General features: G+C 48.9%; 11 protein-coding genes across 11 annotated transcripts; 5 read left to right on the top strand and 6 right to left on the bottom strand.

The window, feature by feature from the left end:
• Positions 1 to 918: 918 nt before the first annotated feature.
• Positions 919 to 1,490, bottom strand: cyp89 (cytochrome P450 monooxygenase 89 like-protein; the record flags this gene model as incomplete). The annotated part of the gene is made up of 4 exons (XM_009553264.1): positions 919 to 982; positions 1,050 to 1,165; positions 1,193 to 1,272; positions 1,397 to 1,490. Coding segments are annotated over 4 exons (354 nt in total), but the record flags the coding sequence as incomplete, so codon positions are not given.
• Positions 1,491 to 2,679: 1,189 nt separating this feature from the next.
• Positions 2,680 to 4,757, bottom strand: HETIRDRAFT_460872 (uncharacterized protein). The gene is made up of 2 exons (XM_009553263.1): positions 4,602 to 4,757; positions 2,680 to 4,545 (listed from the first exon to the last, which is right to left on the bottom strand). The coding sequence occupies exon 2, from the start codon at positions 4,513 to 4,515 to the stop codon at positions 3,115 to 3,117; it is 1,401 nt and encodes a 466-aa protein (XP_009551558.1). The 5' UTR covers positions 4,516 to 4,545; positions 4,602 to 4,757; the 3' UTR covers positions 2,680 to 3,114.
• A 178-nt stretch (positions 4,758 to 4,935) lies between these two features.
• On the top strand, positions 4,936 to 5,767 carry HETIRDRAFT_328108 (uncharacterized protein; the record flags this gene model as incomplete). Its single annotated transcript, XM_009553262.1, has 2 exons — positions 4,936 to 5,182; positions 5,238 to 5,767. 2 exons carry the CDS (start codon positions 4,936 to 4,938, stop codon positions 5,765 to 5,767), a joined length of 777 nt encoding a protein of 258 aa, XP_009551557.1.
• A 449-nt stretch (positions 5,768 to 6,216) lies between these two features.
• On the top strand, positions 6,217 to 7,882 carry HETIRDRAFT_174726 (major facilitator superfamily; the record flags this gene model as incomplete). Its single annotated transcript, XM_009553261.1, has 5 exons — positions 6,217 to 6,344; positions 6,400 to 6,481; positions 6,547 to 7,438; positions 7,492 to 7,671; positions 7,728 to 7,882. 5 exons carry the CDS (start codon positions 6,217 to 6,219, stop codon positions 7,880 to 7,882), a joined length of 1,437 nt encoding a protein of 478 aa, XP_009551556.1.
• Positions 7,883 to 8,301: 419 nt separating this feature from the next.
• Positions 8,302 to 9,723, bottom strand: HETIRDRAFT_442094 (uncharacterized protein). The gene is made up of 7 exons (XM_009553260.1): positions 9,677 to 9,723; positions 9,548 to 9,621; positions 9,373 to 9,491; positions 9,243 to 9,310; positions 9,050 to 9,185; positions 8,854 to 8,991; positions 8,302 to 8,794 (listed from the first exon to the last, which is right to left on the bottom strand). The coding sequence occupies exons 1-7, from the start codon at positions 9,689 to 9,691 to the stop codon at positions 8,325 to 8,327; spliced, it is 1,020 nt and encodes a 339-aa protein (XP_009551555.1). The 5' UTR covers positions 9,692 to 9,723; the 3' UTR covers positions 8,302 to 8,324.
• Positions 9,724 to 10,290: 567 nt separating this feature from the next.
• HETIRDRAFT_156777 (mitochondrial outer membrane translocase receptor, subunit TOM70) lies at positions 10,291 to 12,928 on the bottom strand (the record flags this gene model as incomplete). The annotated part of the gene is made up of 10 exons (XM_009553259.1): positions 10,291 to 10,641; positions 10,718 to 10,970; positions 11,026 to 11,106; positions 11,176 to 11,371; positions 11,422 to 11,621; positions 11,683 to 11,863; positions 11,924 to 11,987; positions 12,040 to 12,149; positions 12,208 to 12,489; positions 12,652 to 12,928. The coding sequence occupies 10 exons, from the start codon at positions 12,926 to 12,928 to the stop codon at positions 10,558 to 10,560; spliced, it is 1,728 nt and encodes a 575-aa protein (XP_009551554.1). The 3' UTR covers positions 10,291 to 10,557.
• Positions 12,929 to 13,169: 241 nt separating this feature from the next.
• On the bottom strand, positions 13,170 to 15,034 carry HETIRDRAFT_53154 (glycoside hydrolase family 5 protein; the record flags this gene model as incomplete). The annotated part of the gene is made up of 9 exons (XM_009552875.1): positions 13,170 to 13,286; positions 13,346 to 13,409; positions 13,471 to 13,700; positions 13,759 to 13,818; positions 13,875 to 13,928; positions 13,983 to 14,409; positions 14,470 to 14,648; positions 14,702 to 14,723; positions 14,784 to 15,034. The coding sequence occupies 9 exons, from the start codon at positions 15,032 to 15,034 to the stop codon at positions 13,170 to 13,172; spliced, it is 1,404 nt and encodes a 467-aa protein (XP_009551170.1).
• A 516-nt stretch (positions 15,035 to 15,550) lies between these two features.
• HETIRDRAFT_329093 (uncharacterized protein) lies at positions 15,551 to 17,604 on the top strand (the record flags this gene model as incomplete). The annotated part of the gene is made up of 9 exons (XM_009553258.1): positions 15,551 to 15,721; positions 15,772 to 16,028; positions 16,084 to 16,238; positions 16,292 to 16,506; positions 16,588 to 16,729; positions 16,806 to 16,975; positions 17,029 to 17,272; positions 17,326 to 17,421; positions 17,477 to 17,604. The coding sequence occupies 9 exons, from the start codon at positions 15,551 to 15,553 to the stop codon at positions 17,602 to 17,604; spliced, it is 1,578 nt and encodes a 525-aa protein (XP_009551553.1).
• Positions 17,605 to 18,116: 512 nt separating this feature from the next.
• Positions 18,117 to 19,231, top strand: HETIRDRAFT_328456 (uncharacterized protein; the record flags this gene model as incomplete). Its single annotated transcript, XM_009553257.1, has 2 exons — positions 18,117 to 18,453; positions 18,510 to 19,231. The coding sequence occupies 2 exons, from the start codon at positions 18,117 to 18,119 to the stop codon at positions 19,229 to 19,231; spliced, it is 1,059 nt and encodes a 352-aa protein (XP_009551552.1).
• A 625-nt stretch (positions 19,232 to 19,856) lies between these two features.
• On the top strand, positions 19,857 to 21,285 carry HETIRDRAFT_480825 (uncharacterized protein; the record flags this gene model as incomplete). Its single annotated transcript, XM_009553256.1, has 7 exons — positions 19,857 to 19,954; positions 20,010 to 20,223; positions 20,285 to 20,445; positions 20,509 to 20,593; positions 20,648 to 20,782; positions 20,847 to 21,076; positions 21,134 to 21,285. The coding sequence occupies exons 2-7, from the start codon at positions 20,108 to 20,110 to the stop codon at positions 21,283 to 21,285; spliced, it is 879 nt and encodes a 292-aa protein (XP_009551551.1). The 5' UTR covers positions 19,857 to 19,954; positions 20,010 to 20,107.
• Positions 21,286 to 21,847: 562 nt separating this feature from the next.
• HETIRDRAFT_174716 (ZIP-like iron-zinc transporter) lies at positions 21,848 to 24,019 on the bottom strand (the record flags this gene model as incomplete). The annotated part of the gene is made up of 9 exons (XM_009553255.1): positions 21,848 to 22,013; positions 22,121 to 22,330; positions 22,386 to 22,461; positions 22,522 to 22,967; positions 23,025 to 23,093; positions 23,145 to 23,179; positions 23,241 to 23,352; positions 23,645 to 23,731; positions 23,791 to 24,019. Coding segments are annotated over 9 exons (1,430 nt in total), but the record flags the coding sequence as incomplete, so codon positions are not given.
• Between the last annotated feature and the right edge of the window lie 2,874 nt (positions 24,020 to 26,893).

Below are 26,893 nucleotides of genomic sequence, written 5' to 3'. Positions count from 1 at the left end.
AGAACTAGCAGACCTCTTGAATGCCTTATACACAATATTTCCTATAGGCACTACAATAGATTCTAGGTAAGAGCATTGATATACTAAAGGCATCTCTAAGTGCCAAGCACAACACTAAGACAACCTCTAGCATCTGGAAAACCCTTCTCTCATATTAGATCCAAATTATACCTAATTATTGATAATGCTTATCTAAGATAATTAGGATGTATTATAAATAATTATCCATAATCATCTTTATAATCAAATCTGTAATAAACACCATATTGATTATAATTCTAGAGTTTACTCAAAATCTACAGCTCAAATACAATAATCCAGACTCTAAATCCAAATTATGTGAGCATCAGAATATTTCTTATCCTATAGAGAGTGTATTCTTTATTTTTATTTAGTATATTATATTCTTATTTGGTACATAAATTGAGATCATAAAAGCCCTGATTTTTGAATATTTATTGATCAAAAATAAATCAAAAATGAGTAAGTAATAAGATCAGAAATATTAAGATTGCCTAAATTATGTCAATATATTTGAATTACCAAGATACTACTTTAAACCTTATAGCTGAGTGGCTTAGAGCATCTGTTCAAAGTATATGTAGTTATAAGGTTATAAGTTCAACTGTGGCCAAGGGCAAGTTTTTTATAAGGTAAGACTTTAGCTTTAGATATTCAAATAGTGACCTCTATAAATATCTTTAGGTTACAGATTGTAGTAATAGCAAGAAATAATGACACTACAATAGATTCTATTTTTCCAAAAATCTATCCAACTAATTAGCTTTGATTGGCTATAATTAGCTCTAAAATAAAGGGAGGGTAAGCAAAAAATTGCTAATGCTATTTTAGTAAAATTTTATAAAATTATCAATAATTAGAGTTTAATACAAGAGGGGCATTTTCCAGATGGCCTATTTATAGCATATATGCTATGTTAATAAAAAGGGAGTTGTTAGCTAGATGTCTTTCAATGCATATTCTAAAGAATCATCTGCACATAGTCCTAGTCAGCAAAGTGGGAAGCAATAAAGCAAAGGCCTACATACCTCCTTCCAAAGCCAAATATGATATGTCCCTTGTCCCTTGTGTCCACAGGTGCTTTTACAAGCCTTCCCTGCTTGTCAAGATAGTGTTCTAGCTTGAATTCTGGTACATTGGCATCCTAAATTTCTAGATCTTAGTTCATCACCCACATATTGTCAATGTAAATTGTGCTAGCAGGGATAAAATAGCCTTCATACCAATCATCCTGAAACTTCAACATTAGATCTCTTTGGGAAAGGACTGGGCTTAGCATTGGTGTATTACTTGTGTAGATCAATGCTGCATTCCTAATATGAGCAGTTAGATCAATAAAACATTCTGGGCAGGATATGCTAGCTATTAAGGAAACATGTATCTAGAGGATCAATAGGATTCCACCTCAGAGTCTCTCTTATCAGTGCCTGGATATAAGGTAGATTTTCATAGTCTGCAAATATAGGCAACCAATCTCATCTAACATCATTATCCATCTCAGCTTGAGCTTTTCTCTAAATATCTGGGTTGTGAACTATGGCCAACATGAACCAGGCTGTAACTCCAATGATCTAGTCTCCAATGACCTAGTAGAGGGCTATGGCACATCAGCAAAACCATAGCCGGGTCCCAGAGCCTCAGATGCCCCAGATGCTCCCAGATGCTTAGGTCATCTGGGAACATCTGGCTGTGTATGGCCAAATAAGGGTGCACTGTCAATCAGCTGACTAGCACATTTTCGGAAGGCAGTGTATGTAAGATTCCCACAGTCCAAAAAATCAAGAAATATGCACACAGACTGGGGCTTGAACCAAAAGCCTAATATACAAACCCATGCACAATCATCCACTTCACCATATACCTCAAAAATATAAGCTGCAATAAAGCCAATATATCTATACTTTTTAGACTTCAAAGATTAATCAAAAATCTTTGAAGGTGCCCATAGTTTTGCATTTTCCACATTAATTCATGAGTAGAACTATGAACTATAGTACACCACTGAAAAGCTATAATCTTCTATAATATCATTGCTGCTTCAGTTTGTTTCAATTTAGCCTTAGACAAGAGCTAAGAAGAAGATTGCTCCAATAATGTGATAGACTCTCATTGGTGTTATCTATTATGTATCAGCTTAATAGTAGTGTTGGGCTACTCCCCTGAATCATAGCTTCTAAATGATGTATTATATTCCATTTTTCCTCATGAATAAGTAATAAAAATGTGAAAATACATGACACCTCACTAAGTTCAGGCATCCCAAATTCTGCTAAGTCTCAAAAGGCTCAATATAGCTAGGTTGTTGATACAGGATACCATAGCCCATATGGTGGAGTGGATGATTCTGGTACTAACATTGCTTTTAGCCAGTGAATGGTTTCTGATTTTCTGGGTTCAATCCCCGTTAGTGCAGGTTGATTTTTGCTGTCAATCTACTAACGACAATTATCTAATCACTTCCGTATATGGTGCATCTGGCCAAAAATGGTACGTCTGGACATGTCTGTCCAGACACCTGGCCAGAAGTCATGTGTCTGTCTAATTGGGGACTTGCTAGGAGCATCTGGGGCTCTGAAACGTCTGTCCAGGTCTGTACAGACACTTCCCGGTTTGCTGATGCCGATGAGCAAAGAAGGGCCCTCTGTACGACTAAAAATTATGGTCGCACACAACTCTAAAATTCTGAGGTGCTAATAGAGTCTACAGCAAGTGTGCAGCAGCCATTGTTCGAAAAGTAGATTCCTAGATATCTAATGTCTTTCTGCTTCACATGCTTGGAGGCCGGGATCGGAAAAACGGTATATATGTATCCACTGTCATCTAGCAAGGAATGTTAGCGATGCATGACGTCCATCCAATTCTGCTCCAGACATGGTCAGTCCCAGCTGTACCACAGTCAGTCCACTAATAAGCAGAGGGAGGGAAGCGACACGATCAAGATATGCCATGCAAATAAAGACTTCACAAAGAGAGACTAGAAAGAGAAAGATGCAATAGAGACAAGTGTTTGCGCTCCAATCCTGAGATGAGATTGTCGGAGAAAAAAGGGCAGATTAACACAATTAGTAGTGACTATGTCTACACTGGTACCCACTATGACCCCTTCGCGCCCACATCCCTTTCAGCACGCGTTGGCGTTGGAGGGAACACGAACGATTTGTTTCCTATTGGACTCCACCCATCCTCCACCCGGTCATCTGCCCGGATCAGACTCGCAATGCTTGCTGTGTGACGGTGATTCCGCCGAGGCGGGGCGCCTTTCGGCTGCTTCATGCTCCCTCGTCCCTGACCTTGATTCTTTGCGATCAAAGGCGTCGCCGAGGCAGGAGTCGTAGGAATGATCGCAGGCGAGCGATACGCGATCCCAATATCTTCTTCGTCTGATGCTTCGCTCGAGAGTTCAAAATCCGTCGTGTCCACCCCTCCATTCCGTCCTCCACGCGACTCCAGATCGTAGATCTCATACTTCGACCGTCCGCCCGTTGCACCATTTGAGATACCGGTGGATGACGCGGTCGCACCTGCTCCCCGCAGCTCATCAGGGAGGAAGCAGTAAAAGCATGCGATAGCGAGGCATGATCCCCCTACCACGTCGACCAGGTAATGATGCGTGAGGTACATCGTGGCCCAGTACAGAACGCCTGCGTAGGTCCAAACGTATTTTGTCGTCTGCGGGAAGAAATGGGAGAGAACCAGTGCTTCGATGGTAGCACATCCGGAGTGTAGCGACGGGAATGCACCGAAAATGACTGGTGCGTTGGAAAACGTGATGGTGTAACCGTGGGAGTGAAAGATGTTGTCGATTCGTAGGAGACCGCCAGGTGAGCCGAGCATGGAGTAGTCAGCGGGTGTCAGCCCGAAAATGACTTCGTACCAAGGTGAAGCGCAAGGGAAGAGAATCTGGATGATGACTCCGATGAGGTTCATGTAACCGAAGGCGCGGCCCCAGAAATGTAGAGCTTCCTTCGAGCGGAACAGCCATAGAAACGCACCAACGACGAAGGGGAAAGTGAAGTGTATCACACCATACGGGAGCCAGGCGAGGACATCGAGAACAGGGTGCGTGAAACGAGTCAGGATGTCCGAAATGTTTGCACCGTACAGCACAGACTCCAGTGTTGGGAGCACGGACACGGAGATGGCCGGACGGTGCTCGTCAGGGATGAATCGAGAGGAGTAAAATGTGAGGAGCCAGGCTGCGATCGGGATGAACCGAAAGAAGAATTGGGAGGTCAATGGGATGAGGAGGAGAACGGCGTATAACACGGGGATGCCGAGCTTGAGGGGGAATGCTGGGAACTGCATGATGGTGATCCAGAAGGTAGCGAGGACAATGTGGAATGCGTAAACAAGATCCGAATACGACCAGGAGTGGTTCTGAAGGCGGCGTAGGGTGTCTTGAGGCGAAAGCGACTTGTCAAGACGTCCGACAGCAGCCAGAAACGCAGCCCATATTTGGTTGCATGTTCGGATTATACCGGAGGAGGAAGACATGACAAGCGTGGTTCTGTGGGATATTTTCTCCTATGAACCGATGATGAATGGGTAAGAGGCCATGCAAAAAAGTTCATGATGCACACCTCAGGCCTTAGAGGAACAGCTATACTGTGATGGTCCTATGTCTCTGCTGTCAACGATGGCGCTCTCGTCGGCGTATGCGAGTATTTGTTATGCCTCCCGACAAAAGGTGCACCCCCAAGGTGAGTGCCGCTGCCTGTGGTGGACGACGGACGTTGGGCACCCGGAATGTTAGGACACTAAAGGAGGACGCCATGGGAAATTCGTCATTACGCCCACACCGAGCGTGGGAACTACGCCCTATAAATGGCCAGGATCAGCCTGGCTTCGCATCGAGGACACCAACAAGTCTCTTGCCATCACATCGAATATTCTGAGAGCCGTCCGAACGCACAGATGAAGTTATCGGCAGCATTTGGTTTGGTCGTGGACTTCAGATATGCGATTAGCGTCGCGTTCCTTCCTACAATTCGTGCTATTTTCCGATCACCATCCTTACTCTTACGCCCTCAGACAATATCACAGGTATTTATGTCTCACGTGTGGCGTACGTTCGGAGACTTGGTCGACGAAGGAGGTCGGGATGCAAAACAAAGTCTGGTTCCTAACAATGCGTACGGGACCGTATTAGACGTCGGTGCCGGTCGGTGACATTTGACTCTATTCTGAGCTTCTACTGATCTCCTCTCTGCTCTTAGGACGTGGACATCTCCTTAATTATCTCAATCGTGCCAGCGTCACTAAATACGTCGCCCTGGAACCAAATACACTGATGCATGACGCCATCCGTCAATTGGCCAATGCTTCCGGCTATAACGAGAATTCGGGATCACTTGTGATTTTGGCCTACGGAGCTGAAGAAGTCCCTTCCATCGTGTCTGCTCTCGGCGGTCCAAATTCTGTAGACACTATTGTGTCCATCCTCTCGTTTTGCTCCATTCCAGAGCCCAGGGCCGTTCTGTCGGCCATGGTGGACAATTTGTTGAGATCTGGTGGCCAGTTGCTCTTCTACGAACATGTCCTCAGTCCTCGGGCGGATGTGGCCTGGTGGCAGAGGTTCTGGACCCCGATCTGGAGTAAAGCGTTTGACGGGTGTAGACTAGATCGCCCGACGCACTTGTGGATCGAATCTCTGGATATTTGGACAACAAGGGATGTATGGGCCAAAGAAGGCGAGAGTGAAGAGAATTTATTTTGGCATCGGGTTGGAAGATATGTAAAATCTTGATGTTGGGGTGCGTGTCTTTCTCCTTACATGACTATAGTGGATCAACGGGTTCATGGAGATGTAGATATACGATGTGGATGTATGTCGTGTGAGTTCTGATTCTTGGGCCGGACATCTATTCTTAAGTTATGTGGTTTCCTCCACGCTCACTTCTGGTTGTCGACGAGATCCGTCCTCCATCACATGCTTATACAACTCGTTCACTTGACCTATCACCTCTCCGGATATGCGACATCGGCCCTGCTTCCGACTAATCGGTCCGAAGTGCAGTACGTATTTTTCCAACCACCAGGGCCGTCATCTGGTCATTTTTGATAGTCTAATATAAGCGGGACCTGAACACTAAGTGCATGAAGAAGTTATAAGTACTCCATACACTATCAATGCGCTCCTTCATCTCCCTCTAGCATCTCTCGGATTCAGTGATTGGCCAGATCGTTGTAGGCGAGATGTCCAAACCTCCTCCAGATATTCTGAACAAGGCATTTCTACACAAAGACGCTGAGAAGCAGATACCAAGCCTTGGCGAACTGGTATATGATAAGGATTATATCGTAGATCCTGAAGCAGAGAAGAAGTGGGTTCGATACCAACATACTGATTTAACGAGAGCTAACAGGTGCCATCTTTAGGCTAGTAAAGCGCATTGATCTCAGGATTATTCCTGCTTGCATGTCGATCTATCTGTTTTGCTTTCTTGATAGGTCCAACATTGTTCGTTCCTTCCGTTGTGCTGTGTTGTGCTCAATCAAAACTGTGAACTAATTCATACATTGAAGGGCAATGCCAAACTACTCAATAGCAATGCCGGAGATTCGCTAGTCCAAACACTAGGGATCTCTAACGAACAGTACCTCACAGCCCTCATTCTGTTCATCGTCTCCTACACCCTATTCGAAACACCATCCAACTACATGCTCAAAAAATATCGTCCATCACGTTGGCTTGCTTTCCTCATGTTTTCGTGGGGCTCTTTGACAATGATACTTGCATCTGTGTCAAACTTTGGCGGGCTTGCAGCCGTCCGGTTTCTCCTCGGCGCCTTCGAAGCGGGCTTATTTCCTGGGATGGTCTATTTCCTCACGATCTGGTACCGTCCGAATGAACGTGCGATACGCATCGCTCTCATCCTTGCGTGCGCGACCCTGGCGGGTGCTTTTGGCGGATCTATTGCGTTTGGCGTCGGCCATATCAACGGTGTCCGTGGTCTGGAGGGATGGCGTTGGCTTTTTCTGATTGAAGGTGCACCTTCTTGTGTATGCGCAGTAGCCGCCGTCCTGATCCTTCCCAACTACCCTGAGACGGAACTGTGGCTCTCACCAGAGGAACGCGCACTTGCAGTCAACCGACTCAAAGGAGTCGCCTCGTTGGGCCATTCAAAAATTACTTGGGAGCAGTCTAAGGAGACGTTGACGGATTGGCGGCTCTATCTCCATTACTTGATCTACATCTCGATCTCAGTCCCATTCTCGAGCATATCCTTATTTGCGCCGACGATCGTGTCGGGGTTAGGTTACGAAGGTCTTGACGCCCAGCTGTTCTCAGTCCCACCGTATGCAGCTGCTTTTGTGGTGACTGTGTTCGTCGCTTGGCTGGCAGACAGGTATGAGATGAGGTCATGGATGGCCTTCATATCGCTTGTCATCGCAGGCATATGTTTCCTTGTACAGGGTGCGTCGGCCTAATTCGTTCTACGTTCCATACCGTCTTACCTTGAAGTCGAGGTGCATTGCCACCAACTTCCTTCAAAGCTCGGTATGGTATCCTCTGCATAGCTGTATCATTCTCCTTCGCCAGCATTCCGCCGTTGCTGAGCTGGCTCACTGCCAACCTACGAAACACAGCGGCCTCAACACTGGCAGTCCCTCTCAATGTGTCAATCGGGCAGATCGGTCAAATCATCGGTAAGGCAATCTGCACATTTTTTGAGAGGGATTCAGCTTGACCTAGAGTGTTCAAGGTGTTTATATTTATAAGAGCAGCGAAGCGCCTGGATACCCGACTGGCCACTTTACGAATGCAGGATTCCTTTTGGAAGGCGCTCTCGTTGTGCTAATACTCCGATACATTTATTTAAGACGAAATCACCGGAGCGAGAAGCCCTGGGCACTCTAATTCCAAGCGATGGTGCTATCGGAACAAAATGGGCGTATGTGCTCGCTTGGACCCTTTGACCGTTATATTATATGTATCAATAAATCATGACATTCGGCACAGAAATCGCGACAAAAACAAGACCGAAATGCTTCCGGTGGAAGGCTGGAGAAGTCTTGACTCGGTACAAATTTTCCTAATTCTTAAAGGCACTTTAAACACACTAAATATTTTGCAAACTGGTTGTTTCTGGGCTTTGGATGAATGATCCAACTCAACCTCCCACGACTTGACATCCTGCCGCTCTTGCAACTCAGTCTCCTCCATCTTCGTTGCATGCCAGCCAGAAATGTTAACACCCAGACACAGCACTGCTCCGCGTGCTCTTAGAGTAACTTGTGCGCACGAGCAAACTGTTGACGTCGTACTCTCCCCAGCTTCTACACAAGCATGAAAGTGTCTATTAAAGCACTGCAACCCCAAACGCCTTCTCTCGCTCCAGAATGTCATCTATAGTGGAGCTGATGGTTTCCTTCCAGTTTATGTAGTCCTTTAGCCCTATGAGGCGCTCAGCGCTGCTAGTATCAAACTTTGCCCACACCTCCGGAACCTTTTCATCACCTGTAATCACAGGCAGTCTGTCCTTGAGGTCAGGACGTGATTCAGCAAGATACTGAGCCGCCTGCTTCCAAGTGACACTTCCTCCATTTACGATCAGTCTTTTGGGCGTCTTAGACGGAGGGGCTGCGAGGGCCAGAACGTGGGCCTTTGCCGCATCGGCGACGTGGATGAAATTTGGGAAAAGGACTTGATTGGGAATCGGCCGTCCCTTGGGCCCTTTGATGAGCGCGTACACCATAGCGTTGGTGCCATTGGCAGGGGAATCGAGGACTTGTCCTCGCCCTGAGGGTCCATACAAGAATGAGGGGTTGACTAAAATCACGGCTGTTAGTACGCAGGAGTTAGAGCACGCCAGGAAGATGGCAACAGACCAGTGGCGAAGTCGATGTTCGGGTGCTCCTTAGCGAATTTCCACACAACTTCTTCAGCCAGTTTTTTGGATGCACAATAGACTTCGAAACCGCTAGCCTCTGGCTTTGAGGCCTCTTCATATGTCATAGGGTTCCATTCTATAGATGCATCTCATAGGTCGATGAGTCCGCAAAGAAATGTCAAAGTTCAACGCACCAGTTTCGTCGAAGGTGCGATCAACAAACATGTCGCTGGGCTGAGTCATGGCCGCTACACTGCTAGTGACGACAACCTTCTTGACACCAGCTTTGACGGCGAAATCGAGAACGCGCTCGGTTCCAGAGATAGCGCTCTACGAGGACATAACCATCTTGATTGTGATTAATTCGCGATATAATTTGACACAGACCTTCAAGACCTCTTCTGCGACAGCAGAACCTGCCAGCGGCGAGCCAACATGAATCAAGGCAGTCACGCCTACGGCGGCATGAAACAGGGCAATTAGCAAAGTACCAATGACATTTTGAAAAACACACGACCTTGGAAAGCCGCAGTGAGATCAGAAGTGGCTAGATCGTCAACAACCGTGATCTCAAATTTGTCTCCGAAAGAGGCGTATGCTTTCTTGACGCGGTCAGCTTTGGAAGATCGAACAGTTCTGTCGGACGCTTTCGATGAATGTTTGAAAATTGGAGCAAAAAAAAGATAACGGACCCTCGAACTTTATAGTCAGCCGCAAGCAGTTGATCTACGACGACAGATCCGAGAAACCCTGACGCTCCAGTAACCTGGGCAGAGGAAGAGCGTAAGAATGTGGCCAGAATGTAACGAAACTTAACTTACGAGTATACGTGACATAGTATTTCTTCGCTGCAGTAGGAGTCTTAGAGTTCAGAGTTTTTGGGTACTCAGCAGAGAACAGAAACTGTTTTATACTTTTCGAACATGCAGAGTAAGCTCTGATGCGGCTTCGGCGTTGGGGGATCGAATGCCCGATCGACTCCCAACTTCTTTCAACCCCTCTTTCGCCTTTTCCAGTAATCCATGTCAGCAGAATACATTGTATACTCATTCAAAGTGCGAATCGCGACAAATCCACACGCCTTCAGCTGAACCTCGAGCCCAATCGATAATGGCGGCCCACTAGGGTAATACTATGAGACAAATTGAAAACACACGATCTTCGATGACTGCTCCTAACTCGGATCCAGGTCAGACGAACAAGTATTTTTCCGAACCTAAGATCCGTTGTAAGACCTTGAAACATGTTGCGGAGACAAAGACCACTGAGTGGTTCAACAAGTTCACAATCCCCAAAATTCTCAAGGTGACTGTCTGCTTCAGTACACATTCGTCAGCAATGTCAGGTTCTTGCAGGAATTACCGGCATGAGCGATCACTTACCCGAGCCCGGCAGACGTCTAGGAAGATTTCACTGAGTGCATGCATTTGACCTTATTCCTGATAGCACGTCATGTTACCTGTGAGAAGTGCGTTCGGCATAGGATTATAAGGACAATGTAATGGCGTAGGCGTTAAGTAGATAAGAAAGTGAGCGACGCAAATAACGCAAGAATAGACCCTCAACTGCACCCAGTGACCGTTCTCGGAAGACCACACCAGCGATATGGTTGGCTTACGGATCGTGAGGCACATCGGGAGGAGTCGATAATGGCATAAGTATCACTCTATTTATGCAAAAATCCCAGGATCGTATGCAGTCTTCAGACCATCGACCGCGCAAGCTGGCTCAGCTGGCTTGCAAGTTCCGGATAGTTTTTCATAAATTCCAGTTGAGCATACGAAGCCTATTAAGGACACCGTTCAGTCAGCACTCAATGTCATGGCCGCGAAAGTGAGATTAATGATGAGTAAGGGACTAACATATTGATATGTCAACGCGTTGGCCAGCTCGGGCTCGCTCCTTGCCAGCTTCGTTTGCCGCTCGAACATTTGTACTGCTTGGTCAACTTTCCCTTGCTGCAGGCTGAGTTGCGCGAGGGTTGCAATGGCAGCCTCACACTCAGGATCTATTCGTAAGGCTTCAAGGCAGCATCGCTCGGCGGCGCCGCTATCTTGCTTCCATTGGTACAGAGCAAGACCCTTGTTCACAAGAGGAAGGACGTTCACTGGCGTCCTGATATAATAATCAGTATCATCTCGCAGAGAGAAAAAGGCAAAAGGCACCGTACTTTAGACGCTCAAGCTCGATAGCACGATCGAATTTTTCCACCGCGTCTTGGAACCTCTGTTGGTCCAGCAGAAGCTCACCACTATTCGGTGTTCCAAGATGTCAGCACTGACACAATACACAGCATCATCATCAGAAGAACTACACGCACTAGTAGTTCTGCGGCTCGCTCTTCTGAGGAAATTCTCTAAGTGTCCTCCGGAAGGTCGCCATGCTTTTTGCCAGGTCCCCAGACTTGTACTGAGCGACAGCCAGTTGGATATGCGAAAATACAAAGTCGGGATCCAGCGAAGTGGACTTGGTGTAGTTTTCTGCGGCCTGTTGGAACTCATTCATGATGAAAAGAACTAAGGCACAGACAGTGAGCAAAGACGGCGGGGAAAGGGAAATCACATACCTTGCCCGCGGTGATAGTAGATATCTGGGTCCTCGGAGTTGTGCTTGATAGCCTCCTCAAAGCATTCGAAGGTCTTTACCGGATCATTCTGTTCCATGTGCACGCTAGCAATCTTGACCCAGCTCTGCGTTAAGGAGGGGACCAGCTCGATTGACGCGTTCAAGTCCTCTTTCGAGCCATTGATATCGCCTGTCAAGAACCTGCGTAAAATGATCAGTTAGTCCAGGCATGATAAGTATGAGGCTGATCGAGGGCACTCACTTGAAGGTACCGCGGAGGTTGAGTGCTTCCGCTCTGCCCACATTCCATGAGATGCCCTGTTCAAGAGCCTCATTGACGAGCGTCAACGCATGAGCATAGTCTGACGCCTCAAGTGCCGATAACGCCATGATGAGAGTGTTGTCTCCAGTGGACGGCTCTTCTGGGAGGGCGGGCAGTGGTCCTGCAGTGACGTCAAGACATCAATGAAAATCGACAGGAGTCAATCAATCATATCCCATACGTGGACGGAACGCCGCAAAATAGGCCGATACAAAAGTGAAAGAGGGAAGACGGGGTTCCCTAGACTTGATGCAGAATATTGTCAGTAGTTTTCGCTGAGATATAGCCGTTACATACAGCGAGAATCTCCGTCGCCTTTTCGCCCGACAACTTCTTGAGCACACGTTCAACAGCCTGAGAAGCCGCCTCGTTTTGGAACTTGTCGAGAATTGTAGCAGCAGTGTAGTCTACGGCAACACCGGATTCTATCAGCTCAGCGCATTATAAGAGCACAGACTTACTCGCCTCGCAAGGCTTCCTCGTACCGGGAGAGATTTTCAAGAGCAGTTGCGCGCCGGTTGAGCGCCTTCACATACTTCGAGTCAAGCGCGAGCGCTTTGTCGCAGTCCTCGACAACAAGATCGAATTTTGGGGGGGACATATTGATGTAGCATGCCGCGCGGTTGCTGTAGAAGACTGGTTCTGGTTTAGGAGATACCTCTATCGCGCGAGAGTAGAAGTCGGCGGCAACGGCAAATTTACGACCCTGGTACGCGTTATTTCCCTTGAGCTTGAGCGAGGCGGCGGCTCCAACCCGATCCTATCCTACGGTGAATACAGATGGTAGAGACGTACACTCACCATGACTCACCTCTGCAGACATAGAGCCAAGTTGCACTTCAGTGAAGGCGACACCCTCTGTGCGAGACAGGATCAGAGAACGAGGCGCGTCAGGGGAATTGAGCGCACCGTCATCGGAGACTTCAGTTCCCTTAGGCTTTCTCTCTTCTAAGATGGGTCCGTCCTTATCCTTCACCGACTTCTTCTGCTTTTTTTGCTTTTTCTTGTCTTTCTTCTTGTCCGACTTGAGGCTCTCCTCGTCATCCCCTCCTGCCGCCCCGTTGTAGTATGCAACACCGCCGATGGCGATGACTGCAGCAGCGGCAGCGGCGGCAATGAGCACACCGCGCCTGTTTTCCGAGACAAAGGACTGAAGACGGTCGAGGAGAGCGTCGTCTGAAGACATGAGAGATGGGAATTGAAGCTGGCACTTGCGCGGACGGCAAACCATTCGTGTTCTAGCTGGCAGCTTAGCTAATAACTGTGACATCATCACAATTGCGACATAAAGGCCTATAGCGCGCTGATCAGTACTCAGAATTCAGTATTAGAGCAAACAATTCCAATTGCCATGAATAATTCAAGGGATGGTCCCGAAATAAAAATCTATCGACTACATTCTAAACCAGATAACACTGTTCAAGTGATCAATCTCCCGTGCTGTTCCCACTACATAAACCCGGGTATAACCTGTCAGAAGGATCCATCGGGATCCACCCCCCCTCAAGGCCTTTCTGGTAACTCCATTCGTCAGCGTTCTCTGCCTGATCAGCAGGGCAATTCATGAGCTCGAATTGCTTGCAAACAAGTAGGCGGGGCCCACCTTCCACGTCCAATATGCCCATCCCTGTAAACTCTCCCCAATCTCTACCTGAACCTCCCAGTATCTGTACCAATGCATCGTGTCAATGCCTCGGTCATTCGACCTTTCAGTGAAGAGAGACTCACTTGCGGAGAAAAGCCTTGTAGGAACTAGAAAAGCTCGACGAGTCACCAGTGAACCCGTCGCACGATCCTAATGCCGGCGTGCTGTCGTACGTCCCGTCCCAGCGGGAGCCAACTCCGCGTCCGTTGAGCCACAATGCACAATCGGTGATGGCCGTCGACCATTCGCCCGTCAAGGTCCAAAGGTTGGAATTTGCGAATGATTGAAGACCTGGAAGAAGAGTGCACGCAAACTATCATGTATCATGAGCTGAACAAACATCATAGAGAAATGTAGGGGTAAATGTATACCGCGACATGTTGATCTTGTGAGCGAGAAAGTTCTGGGACACTGAATATTTGATAGTCATGCTGATGTGGAGTCGATTGTTCAAGTATATAAATGACGGATGACATAGAAAACATACATAATCCATGAGAACACCCTGCGCACTCGGATATGTCAAGAAGTCCGTCCAGCTCTGCAGCATCCGATCAGTCACGCTGCCCACATTCTAGACGAAAGTTGGACATACTTGAACACCCAAAAATGCATCTCCAATCATCACCTTCACATTTGGACCAGTCGCATTTCGCACCACAACGTACCCATCCTGCCAAAAGCTTCTTATAGTCGCAGGCCAGCTCCCGCCAGTAAATCCCGCGGCCTCGTTCAGCAACTCAATAATATCAACCATTCCCCCAACTTCGCTGGCGATGACGCTCAACACGTTCAGTGTACGCGTCACGTTCTCAGGATTCACCCCCCAAACTGGGTTGCTGGTCCGCTGCCCAGAATTGTCGTATCCATTCTGAGAGCCTGGTGCACCGTGGAGGTCGAGGATCACATAGATCGAATGCTTCCGGGCCCATTGGAGAGCGCGCAGGAGATAAGGCCATGCGCCCGAGATAAAAGGCGCAACAGAGACTCCTGTCGGAACGGACCAGTATCCGACGGGTATCCTGCAGGGTCGAATGCAATTGAAAAATGAGCCATCGGCGCAGATATAGCGATTATCTTACCGAACATGGGTCAAGCCTGCTGCATTGATGGCTATGAAATCGGACTCGGTTATCCATGTGTTCCAGTGATCTTGCAGGATCTGGAGCGCGACATTTCCTTCTAGGTATTGGCCGAATGTGTACTCATCGACAATGGCGGTATTGTTGGTATTGTTAAATATGCTAGGCGTTATCCAGGGCTTCGGTGACGTATGTAGTCAGTAAAGAGGGTGCACAAGCAGAGACCGCCTACCTCCAGTACGAACCATCCCCCACTAGGGACGGTTTGGAGCGTTTAGCTGCTTTCGATGTGATTTATTTGAAATTAAGCTCACAGGTTCACTCCCCTTACCGGCGCCTTCCCGTACTGAAATGGGGGGAGAGCAGAGGGACTGCTACTTGGGGAGGTACTTGTGGTACTACTTGCCTCCGTTGTGCTTGCCGACGGCGACGACGGTGTGCCTGAGCTCCCGCCATTGGTGTTCGCTGATATTTGCAACCGACATTGTTGAACAGCTGCGACACCATGATACTTCAACGATATCAACCCAGCTCCAAGCACCAGAGCTGCAAAGCCGCAACGCATGGGAAAGAGGGATGAAGACCAACAACGAGATGCGCTGCTTGTTCAGGCTCAGCCGATGACCGATGAGTTGTAATTTCTAAAATTAACCTACACCTGCCAGCTTTAACAGCGTGTTGGACAAATGGGCGTCTCGGACCGTGATTCGCTCCACGCAGCAAAGGTGCATATAGAACATGAGGGATCCGAGTGCCCCGACGACACGTGTTTGTCGTGAACGGAATATGCATGCCTCGGAGCTAGACAGAGAAGGCTAACGTGAAAAACGTTACATGGCAATTGGAGCGACGATGCTTTTGATTGGCAAAGAGGAAGGCGCGAACACTCGTATAAAGGGCTACACTGGGCTACAAGCGGTTAGAAATTAGAGAGGAAGAGTTTGCAAAGCAGGATTTGTCAGCTACTCCCTATCGTGCACCAGAACAGTTCCACGCACATCCCTTTGCTTTCTCTCTCATACTTTTCCACCCATTCACTTTGTCTCCATTTTCCAGCTACGAACATTTGACATAGCTGCCAATGACAGAAAGCCACCCCTTCTCGTCCTCAGGAGAGGAGGCCATCTCGCGCCCCGTCGTTCTAGATTCTTCGGAAGTGCAGGTTGCGGGGTACATACCCAAATCTGAGCTTGCCGAGTACTATGAAATCAGTCGCACATCCAAGGAAATATTATCCGGCGATTACAAACGAGTAGGAGATCGCACCATTATCCTCAAACTAATCTTACTGTTAACTCTCAGATAGCTCTCCAATTTCCAGACGAACTACTTCAACACTCGGTTCCCATCTACCGCTTGTTAAAGCAAAAAATTGGGGATGGTCGCGAGTTATATGTGCTGGCGGATACCTCTTACGGCAGGCATGCTTCATTTCTGTTGCAAGCTTTCATCATCTCTAACCTTTTCACTGTCGCGAAAAGTTGTTGTGCTGATGATGTTGCTGCCCAGCATGTCGATGCCGACGCAATAATACACTACGGCCACGCGTGCATGAGCAAGTTCAGACTGCTTTCTCCGTGGCTTCTTGACTGTCGGAGTTAATCTCGGCTTCAGGACATATCGACTTCCTGTGATCTATGTTTTTGGGAAAAAGTCTATCGATGTAACAGACTGTGTTCAGAGCCTCGTACGATCACTGAGATCCTCGCCCTCGGAAACTAGCCGGACTCTCTTGTTCAAGCACGATGTCGCTTATACACATCAGGCAGGTAAGTTAGCCTAGTCGAATTATCTTGCATTAGTGTTTGACATCCTTGTGAAGAGACCATTGTATCATCACTTCGTGCGGCGCTCAAGTCAGATATATTATATTCAAAAATGCCTGATCGGCTCGAGCCAAGCACAGCGCTAGCGCCCGATCCCCTCGACGGCAACTCCAGAGCTTGGGGCGTAGAACACAGTCTTGTGACAATTCTATACGTCGGACCGTCCAGTCTAGGACTCACCAATTTAATTATGACGCATTCATCTACTCCTGTGTGTGTCCAATGTCCTTATCTGTTCATTTCTTCTTCTTGGAACCCTGACTTCGAAACCTTTGTCTTCAATCGCCTTCAGGTGCATAGCTACGATCCTGCAACACGAGAAAGTCATCTCGAATCCCTTCGCACGAACAAGCTTCTCATGAGACGATATGCCGTCGTACAAAAAGCTCGAGACGCTGACGTCTTTGGTATCCTCATCGGGACTCTTGGAATTTGTAAGTGGTATAAAAATCTCGATGACCATGACCATCAACGCTGAACGATACGTATGGCGATCTTTTCTGTTCACAGCTTCATATCTGCCTCTTATATCCCACCTCCGTCGGATACTGAAGCAGGCGCACAAAAAATCATACACAATCAGCGTAGGCAAGCTGAATCCGGCGAAGCTTGCCAATTTCATGGAAATTGAATGTTTCGTCCTGGTTGCGTGTCCTGAGAACAGTCTCATCGATTCGAAGGTAATAACATCTTGTGTCTCAGTCCCGAATTTTGTTGACTAGGAACATCACAGGATTTTTTCCGGCCGATAGTAACGCCATATGAACTGCAGATCGCATTACAGCCTGAACCGGTCTGGACAGGAGAATATGTCTTGGACTTTGACCGGCTGCTTTCCAACTCGGACGACGCTTCGCAAACGCACCCATATCGTACAGATGGAATGGCAGAAGATAATGTATCTGACATGAACGATCCAGACCAGCCTGTCTTCTCGCTGGTCACAGGGAAGTATCGTCATGCCAAGCGCTATGGTAGTATGTATTGATTAGCTCTAATGTTACGCACTTTCGCTCATCAAGATACTCAGACGATGACACGCAGCCAGGTGCTATTGAGAATTCATCCGCTGTCATCCTGCGCAATCAAGACAACACCGTCGCGACCTTAAGAGATAGCGCTGCAGGTCAGTTCGATCCCCCGTTCATTTTTTCAAGCAGCTCACTGGGTCTGAACGATAGGGGAGTTTCTACAGTCAAGGACTTTCCGTGGACTCGAGACTCGTGTTGGCGTAGATGCACCGAGTGCACTTGAACAGGGGCGCTCAGGTATCGCGAGAGGGTACGCGGACGATCACCATTCATCTTGAGGCCAAGCGCAGAGGATGAAGTCACACGTATATCTCTTTCCCGGAACTCAAACTGCGGTTGTACCTCATAAAAGTCTTCGAAACTGTACTCGGGATGCAGTCCCTCCGTCCTACGAAGCATTGTTCAATGTCCACTTGGCACTTGTCTCGTTTCCTATTGGAGAGCAGCCTTATCTTATCTTTATGCGCAGATGCATCTTATCTACATATCGGCGGTTTGAGTCAGAACGGCCCTTAGCACTTACTTCCACTCATCGTCGTTGGATTTTGCTCGCTTTCTGGCCTCATCATCATCTCAGTAGGATCTAGTACTCCCTAAAAATCTGCGGGGTAGGTACTTGTCGTACTCTCAATATACTCCAAGCATTCAATCAGGGAGAAAAGCAGTTTCACGAGTAAGTCAGCGCCCTTGTCTACCTAAGAGCAAGTGCGCTGAACCCGCAACTGTTCGAATTATTTGATTCTCGCTCTCATCGTCGGCTTCACATCGCAGCACATTGCCCTCTTTGATCATGTCGCTCTTGGTACTTTCGGGTCCAGACGTGGACAGAGTGACATCCGCATTGACTTCCGAAACGCTGCAGAATCTAATGGCCGAGGTCTTCTTCTATATCTCTGCTAACAAGAACATTGTCACTCCTCAGAGGTCTGGGATTGAGATGTCCAAATTCCGCGCGCTCTTCATGCCCTCGCGAATCGCTGGAGTTGGCACTTCCATCAAGGTCGTATCCGTTCCTACGGGTCCCTCTCGTGGTCTACCTGGGTCGACATTGGTTATCGATGAGGATACGGGAGCCGCCAAGGCGATTGTCAACGCAAGCAACTTGACCGCACTCCGCACTGCAGCCGGTTCGTAACCTACTTCGGTTCGTCACATTGACTGCATGCCGAATGAAACATCTTAGGATCCACCCTCGCAACAGCTCTGCTTCACCCGCCTGATGATGCTCTATTTAGAACGCTTGTTGCATTTGGCGCTGGCAAGCAGATTCAAGCTCACGTAGATCTCCTACTCACGACATATCAGTCCCTGAAAGAAGTCACCATCGTCAATCGCTCCCTTAATGAGCGTATCACGGGTCTTGTTTCGTACCTCCGCTCCCGCCACCCATCTGTAGTTTTCAAGATCGGCGTCACCTCTATCTCGTCGGAATTATTTGACCTGCAAGCCACTGTCACGTCTGCAGATATAATCTGCACGGCTACCTCTTCATCCGTGCCACTCTTCCCTTCTGAGTGGGTCAGGCCAGGTGTACACCTCATCCTTGTCGGGAGCTACACTCCATCGATGCATGAGATAGATACTGAACTTGTGCGTCGTGGCGGAGTGATAGTCGTCGACTCACGCGAAGCATGCCTTGTCGAAGCCGGAGAGCTACTCACTGCTGGGATCAAAGAGGAAAACATCGTGGAGATCGGACAGCTCGTGCAAGAAATTGGTCATGAAGACGGACAATGGAAGTGGAAGAGGAATGACGAAGTGGTCACGCGACTTTCGAACGTAGGAGATGTCACCATATTCAAATCCGTTGGTGTCGGCGCCCAGGATGTTGCGATTGCGGCTGCAGTTGTCGAACGTGCAAAAGAAATGGGTGTCGGAGTGACGGTCAAAGATTACAGCGAATAGTCGCATCGGCGGTGTACCGAGGTCTACAACGTCACGCTGAAAATTCAGGATGTTGCGACATGCCAATGATCCTTCCCGAAATACAGATCTGCCAACGTCCACACGGGCCTTTGCACTCTTATCAAGGCTCTCATGACTTGAAGGTTTCGTGCTGTGCCTCTTTCAAAGAGCCTGTACTGGTCACCAGGTAACATTCATTCTTCATCATATCTGATGTTCTGTTGAACAGGTGCAATCACTTGACGGAAGCTGTCTCCGAACTTGCGATTTTCATGTTACCCCCTCGGGCAGCTCGGATTTCGTGGCAGACAATAGATCCGTCAAGCCGCACCTGCATGCATCAAGTCAGCGCAAGTGTAGTCCTTTTTTTCAGGACTACGAACTGTCAGTGCTGAGGGCAAATGTACGTATAAAATTTATACGTTTTCCATGTTGTTCCGTCTGCTTCTCTAGTAATCTGAGAACAGGCTTCAGGTTGACATGACACGAGGTCAGTGCATTCCTGTGCAATTGACCGTACCAACGCTTGGTTCCGGGAGCAATCTGAATTCTCTCCGTGTTCGATACGCTTACTAGGGTCAACCTCACGAGTATAAAGGAAGTCCAGACGTCTCGCAAAGACGCTAAGCCAAATCGCTTTCAACCATCCTCCGCATCCTTTGCCTTCTTTCACAGTTCTCGAGTGCCGGTCCGCTCTTCACCCCTTTAATCTTCTTACTCTCGGTAATGCCTATGCAAAACTCATTATATTTTGGTCTGACACTTTGTTGTGTGCCAGGCCGGACCTTCCAAGTGCTAGACACTCTTCTGCTATCAGGACGTTCACTACCTTGAGCATAACACTACGCGATTCCCTAGTCCTCCGAGCTTCGCAAAATGTTCTTCAACGCTCTCCTTGCATCTGTTGTTGTTGCGGCATCTCTTGTCAGTCAGACGAGCGCGCACGGTACAATCACCGCGGTCACCGGGGCTAACGGTGTGAACGCTGCTGGGTGAGCATGACTTTCTATGGTCATGAGTTATAGAGCTGACAGTGAGACTCGAAATTTCTAGGTTTGGTATCATTGCCACGACCCCTCGCGATGGCTCGAAAGCGAATCCGTTCGAACAAGATACTTCTGTTATCAAGAATCAAGAAATTGCTTCGGGAAAAGTTGGTGTCTGTGGCCGTACCAAGGCGGGTGGAAACAATGATGTCGCTGCGCAACTTGCTGGTACTTCTTTCTTCCTTTTTTATCGTATACATGTATGCTGATTTAATTGTGTTACCGTCACAGCTGCGTCCGCTGCCGGCCTTCCGACCGCATCTGCCGACGGGACTGTCTCGATGACGCTCCACCAAGTGAACGGGGATGGCGCAGGGTGTGTATGTTCGTGACCGCTTTCATTCACAGCTGATATTTCTTTTTATCACAGTCCTTACACGTGCGATGTATCTGCCGACGGTGGCAACACATTCATCGCCGCGACTGTGACCACCCAAGTGCCGGGCAGGAACGGGCGCAGCCAGGCCAAGGCCCAAGATTTCCCGCTCGAGGTCCAGATGCCAGCGTAAGCATCCTGTCGATCTCGATTTTCCGCGGCTCTTCAGATGTTGAATGGTCATACTATGTAGTGCCATGACATGCGAAGGTGGCCCTAACGGCGATGCGTGCATCGTCCGCTGCCGCAACCCCGTGGGTCCCTTCGGTTCATGCGTCGCCATAGCTAGTGCAGATTCCGCTTCAAACGCTACTGCCTCCGCCGCGCCTGCTGCAGTTGCTGGTGCCACAGCTGGTGCCGCATCCGTTTCGAATTCCACCGCTGCGGCCCCTGCCGCCGGCGCGGTTGCTTCCAGCGCAGCTGGTAGCGACACCCTGGTCACTGCTTCCACTGATGTGGAACCCACCGCAGCCCAGTCAGTGGCTGTGGCTGCCCCATCTGCCGACAGCAATGTCTCTGCCAGCGGACAGACTGCAGCCGCGACGAAGCAGGCGAAGGCGGCGAAGAACGCGAAGCGTATCATCACTTCGCGGGTCGCTGGCAAGAGAGCGGGATATTGGATCGATGCTTAGAGGGCTTCTTGCAGGCGTTGGCACGCATATGTGAATGGGCTCGGATTCGATGGACTTGCACACTCTAGGTTTGGGTCTACATACATGCACATGTGATGAGGGATAGCAGATTGGCATACATTGCCCTCGTGGCCTATCGTATATCAATCTCCAGTTATCAAGCGTGAGACTCTCAGAGGGGTCTGATGAGAAAGCTGTTTAGAACATGCTAGCCTCTCGAGCTACACAAGAATGTGAATAAATATTGGGAAGTACTGAGGATGTCCCGGATGAACAAGAAACATTACATGTCAGTAGTATGATACATCTGTCAGGGTACCTCTTTATAAGCCATCAAAATGAACACGGGCAAGCTACAGTTATCGTACAGCAATGCAAGATCAGCGGCACCAGGCCTATAATGCTCGCTAATGAATCCTAGACAAGAAAAGTATCAGCAATAGTGATGCAAGCATCAATGAAACTTGGACTCACAAACTATCAAGTAGGGGTGCCGAGATCGACAAGAAATACACATTTAGCATTCTGTCGATGGTACATAGTGGGAAACGCGATCACTCACCCAATGACGGCCATCGCCATCACACCCGCGAGCAAGCTGATCAACGCGACAGCCTGTTTCCCGATCCCGCTTCTCCACAAGGTTGGGTCGAGCACAAAGTCGCCCGCGAGCATCTCAACGCACGCTGCATATATCAGCATTCCCGCGGATATGGCGGACATGAGGCCTTCGATCAACCTCAGTCGGACTGCTTATCGGCACAGAAAACATATGACAGGCAAGGTCAGTTTAGGGTGCAGTTGCGGATTTTGGAATCTGGCAAGCAAAACGCACTCTCTTCGCTACTGGACCCGACGCCGAACGAGGCGAGTCCGATCAAGATACCCACGGGTGTTGTCACTGCGAACAAGGATGCGAGAATCGGTTTGAGGAGGGACATCTGATGTGGTGCAGAGGGATCTGGTGCTGGGAGTCCTGCGATGCGGATTCCGAGCGAAAGGCCTTCGAATAGTTGATGGAAGACGATCGCAGTCACGAGGGATGCTAATGAAAAACGAATCAGATCATGTTTGCCCCTTGTGAGATCGATCGAGCGCACTGAAGTCAGCCCCAGATGCGATCGCGAGGGTGAGCCCGATGACAAGCGAGTGGATCATGATACCAAGTTGAAGGACCTGTGTGGAGCCGAAACTTTAGCTGGATCACGCACGGCATTGACGAGAGAAGTATGGTACCAAGATGCCGACGATCTGTCGTTTTCTCCCGACCGCCATCTCCTCGTCTTCGCTTTCATCCTCTGCATCCTCCGAGATACTCTCCGGATCTACGTGCGCATGAGCATGCCCATTACTGAAGCTATGCGAACGGGTGTGAGTAAGTCCGTCATCAAGAACATTCATCGTGTCCCGTAGTGGGCGCTCGTGGTGTTCTTCATGAGCACAGCGCAGTTCATGGCGATGGTGACCTTCCAGAATTGTATAGTCATGGACATGGATATGCCCATGGACGCCTGAGGCTGGTTGAGAGTATGTGCGGCTCGATGCAGTCGGCCTGGACGATGAGGGCCCCAGGAGCGGGGTGCTTTCTAAGGGAGGTTGAAAAGCTTTAATAGTAACTTCTGAATTGTAAGAGGTCGTGCGCTCAGGAGGAGCGATTTCGGGGGTTAGAGCCAAAGATGCGGCTACAGATGCAGATTAATACAGGAAAAAAAATGAAACGATAAAATACGTAAACTGACGTTCTAGCTTTGGGCTCGGCGGCGCAGAAGGGTAAGAGTGATATCGATCGACAAAAGAGGTTGAGATGTCTAAAAAATGTTAGTGTCATATTTCGATAGACAATATAAGCAGAGCTATACATTCGATCATAAATATTATAAGCAAAGATCCTAGTCTGCATGGCATATCAACTCATCAACTCACGGAGAGAAGCAAATTGAGGTGAAGGTACTCACACGATAAACCCTGTCCAGCTGCCTATGTTAGTGCTTTTCTTGACTTCAGGATCTTGAAGACATTCAAAGGCGTCTTGCAATAGATGTACAAACGCTGTAGACAGGATGACGCCTGAAAAAAATACATATTATTAGTTACCTAGTCACAAGGAAATCCCATATGCAATCCATGGAAGAAAAATAGCATATATTTGTCAAAATAATCTCGGCGAGGTCTGAATTTGCGCCGGTGCACCAGCACAGCCACACAGATACAGAGACGAACGCAGAATAGATTAGAAAATTTGGAGACTTTTTTCAGTCTGCTCAAGACGATGCTTGAGGTGATCAAGGTCATCTTAAAGGGGCCTTCCCCGTGTATAACTGGCAAAATGAAACGAAAAACCCCTAATGCGCTTACATACCTGTTCCAAAGTGTTTGCCCATGAAGAACACCGCTCGGGGAATCTGGAGATATTTGACCCGCTTCGACAGCGTCGGAAAGGATACGGCTAGTGGAGTCCTTCATGATTAACGAACTAGATGAGACACGTATGGGAGCACGACGCACCAAGGAGAGAGACACAGAATATGACGGACATCATGCCTAACCGCACAGGCGCTCCTGTGTTGATATCAAGTGTATGAAGACCATTCTGGTGTCGATTCAAGAAACTGTGCGGCCCCATGCCCTCGTCAAATATTCGATGGCTACCCTCTTCCATGTCCAGCTCGTCATGCGAGGTCCAAACTTGACTGAAGGCTGCGCGAAAATCCACGAAGGCTTGAGTGTATTCCATCAGTGAGTGCATATATTGTATCTGATTTAAGTAAATTTTTGGGAGCAATGGGAAAGCAGAAAGACAGGAGGGGCGTGTTGCAGAGGGGATGAGGTTGAAATTGAGGAGAGCAGTGCGCCTGAGATCCGTCATCTTTCCGGAAGGATGAGTACCTTACAGGTCTTCGGTCTTTCCCCTTTGGGACACCGACCGGCCGTAGTACCTCCAACCAATCAGCGGGCTCTCATTCTTCGCAGCGCATAGCCGCATGGTTGAGCAGCAAAAATGTGGTCAGACGCAAAACCCGAGCAAACCAGGATCATTTTGTTTGAGAGCATTTACCATACTGTCCGAACGTAGTGCTTTGTGCGTGGGTGGGTATATAACTTGTATGCTACAAAACAGCGCCCATTAAACGTTGCCTAAGATTTTCCCTCAATCGCCGTCATACCAATACTCCTAACCGAACTTATCTCACAGACACCAACCCACCGCCTGACCAATGTCCCGCAACGGACGTGCCTCAGACAAGCTCAGCGCGAACGACAAGCACTCCCTTTCCATATCGCGCATCCCCCTCGCTCCATGCGCCCTAGCGAGGAAATACCAAGCCTCCGCAACGTCCCACCCGGCACCACGTGTCAAGTCTGTGAGCATGCCTGCGGCGAGGTCCACGTTGTCTGCAGCCGTCCCAGCCTGAGACTGGGACAGGTATAGCTGACAAAGGTGAATGGTGGCGGCGATGTTGTCGGGGGAGATGAAAAGGGCTTTATTGAAAGCCTGAACCGCATGGTGTGGCTGGTTGAGCGCGGTGTAATATAATCCCAGCTAGAGAAGTGTCGTTTCAGAAGAGAATTTCCAACCAGGACTAGACGCTTACTTGAACCCACACCCCAGGGTTATCCTCATCCCGGACCTCCGCCTCCTGAACAGCACCTCTCGCCTGTTCAATCTTACCAGACCGACGGAACGTTGCAGCACTCATCAGCCACAAGTCACTGAGCAATCTGCGTTCCTTCTTCGATCGCTCTCCATGCTCGTGGGGTGGCACGGAAGGCGGTGGAGGAGGCGGCGGCGACGCTGGGCGCGGCAAGTCCTGTGTAGACGCGAAAGGACTGAATTGTCGACGAGAGTGTATTGACGACGCCTGATATTGCTGTACCATCAAGTTGCTCTTGGAATACAGATCTCCTAGATGACCAGCTCGTTCAATGCAAACTGATAACGACGACGAGAGAGCACTCACCAGGGGTCGATGTTGTCCTTCTCAGACTGAGACTGCCGCTTCGCCCGACACCGTGGCCTATCCTCTTCCCTATGGTCGTTATACGCTGCTGGCCCTTATGCACTCGGTTTTTGAGCATTTTCTGGACCTTCTTTCCGGCAGTGTCTTTTTCTTTACCGCCTGAATCCAGTGACAGGCGTACGTCTTCATCTGCCTTCCAGGAAGGTTCGCCATCTGCAGGCCTTGGAGTCGGAGGCGTAAGCATGATAGGCATCGGCATCGGTGGATAGTTTGTATTCTCCGTATGCTGAGGGTGGTCCTCTGGTTGCGATGGATAATCTTGGAAAGAGCTAGATTCAGGCTTCAAGTCCCCTGAACGCCTACTTGTCTCCATTGACGTTCGTTCTACTGGATTTGATAAGTGTTTCTATAAGGGTGACGGAAATCCCAGGGAAAATGACTCACGGCTTTGATCCTTACTGAAACCCTTCTTTTCAGCGAACCACTGAAATACCTCGACCCACTTGTCACCAGCACCCTCCGGGCCCTCCAAAAGTTCCGTCAAGGCCAGTTGTGTCATCCGGAGCTGCAGGGCCTGTTCGAATCTTTGAATCTTCGAGGGTGCAGGATGGTCAGGAAGTCTCTGCAGCAGTTCTGTCGCGCTCGGTACATCTACAGCATTCTCTTCTAGAAGGAACGTGGGTGCATGGGGGCGCTCGGTCAGGCTAGTCGACTCGGCAGAGCCATTTTCAGCGTGGCCTGGGGTCACAGTATCACCGTTCGTCTGCGAGGTCTCTCCACTGATAGTGCTTGTGTCAGGGATATCGCCATTCATGAGCGCAGCTGTACCATTGGTCAGCGCTCCGTGCAAGGCGGGCCATTCATCCTCGTCATTCGCAGCACCAACTTCGAGAATACCCTTTGCCCCGGTCCAGTCTTCCGTCGTGACGAGCAAGAGACCTAGCAAATGCCAATATCGAGTCTCGCTCGGGTCGGCTTCCACAGCAGCTCGCGCGCTATCGATCGCGCGGTCGAGGTCCCGACTGGGAACTGCACGGTACAGAGCGAGAGCGTGGTGATAGTAAGCTGAAGCTGTTGGGAATGTGTTAATGGAGTCTTCGATGAGCGAAAGTGCTGCAGAAAGTCGAGAAGACCGTGTCAAGTGGTCCTGTTCTGACACGGCAAACATTTCAGCCAAGAGCGGAAAATAGCATTGGAAGTAAAGATGGTACCCTTGATCGCCATAGTAGCGTTCCAAATCCCTTCTGTTAATTCAACTTTCGCCCTCAACTCTAGATTGTCTTTATCCAGTCTTGCCTTTGCCTTTTTGACCATTGCTCCTGCCTCTCTGGCATCATCAATGCCCTCGCCGCCCTTGCCTGATTCTTCTTGGAGGGCAGCCCTGCAAAGCATACGTGCACCCCACACCAGGGTCTCGACCCAGTTGTCGTCGGTGTCGGCATCAGCATCTTCCCCTGCCTCGAGCGCCTTGCCGACGACTTGAGTGTACAAACGCAGAGTGCGTTTTGCGAGCGAAATATCCCCTGCGACACCACATACGCGCGCCATGTGGCGAAAGATGCGGTATGAATTAAAGGTGAGACGCGTTGCCCACCACAGAATCTGAAAAATTGTGAGCATGTGCACGAGTATTTCAACGAGATATCATA

The sequence above is a fragment of the Heterobasidion irregulare genome, assembly GCF_000320585.1.
Source record: "Heterobasidion irregulare TC 32-1 unplaced genomic scaffold scaffold_11, whole genome shotgun sequence".
Classification (NCBI taxonomy): domain Eukaryota; kingdom Fungi; phylum Basidiomycota; class Agaricomycetes; order Russulales; family Bondarzewiaceae; genus Heterobasidion; species Heterobasidion irregulare.
This window is presented reverse-complemented; position numbering and strand designations above follow the sequence as displayed.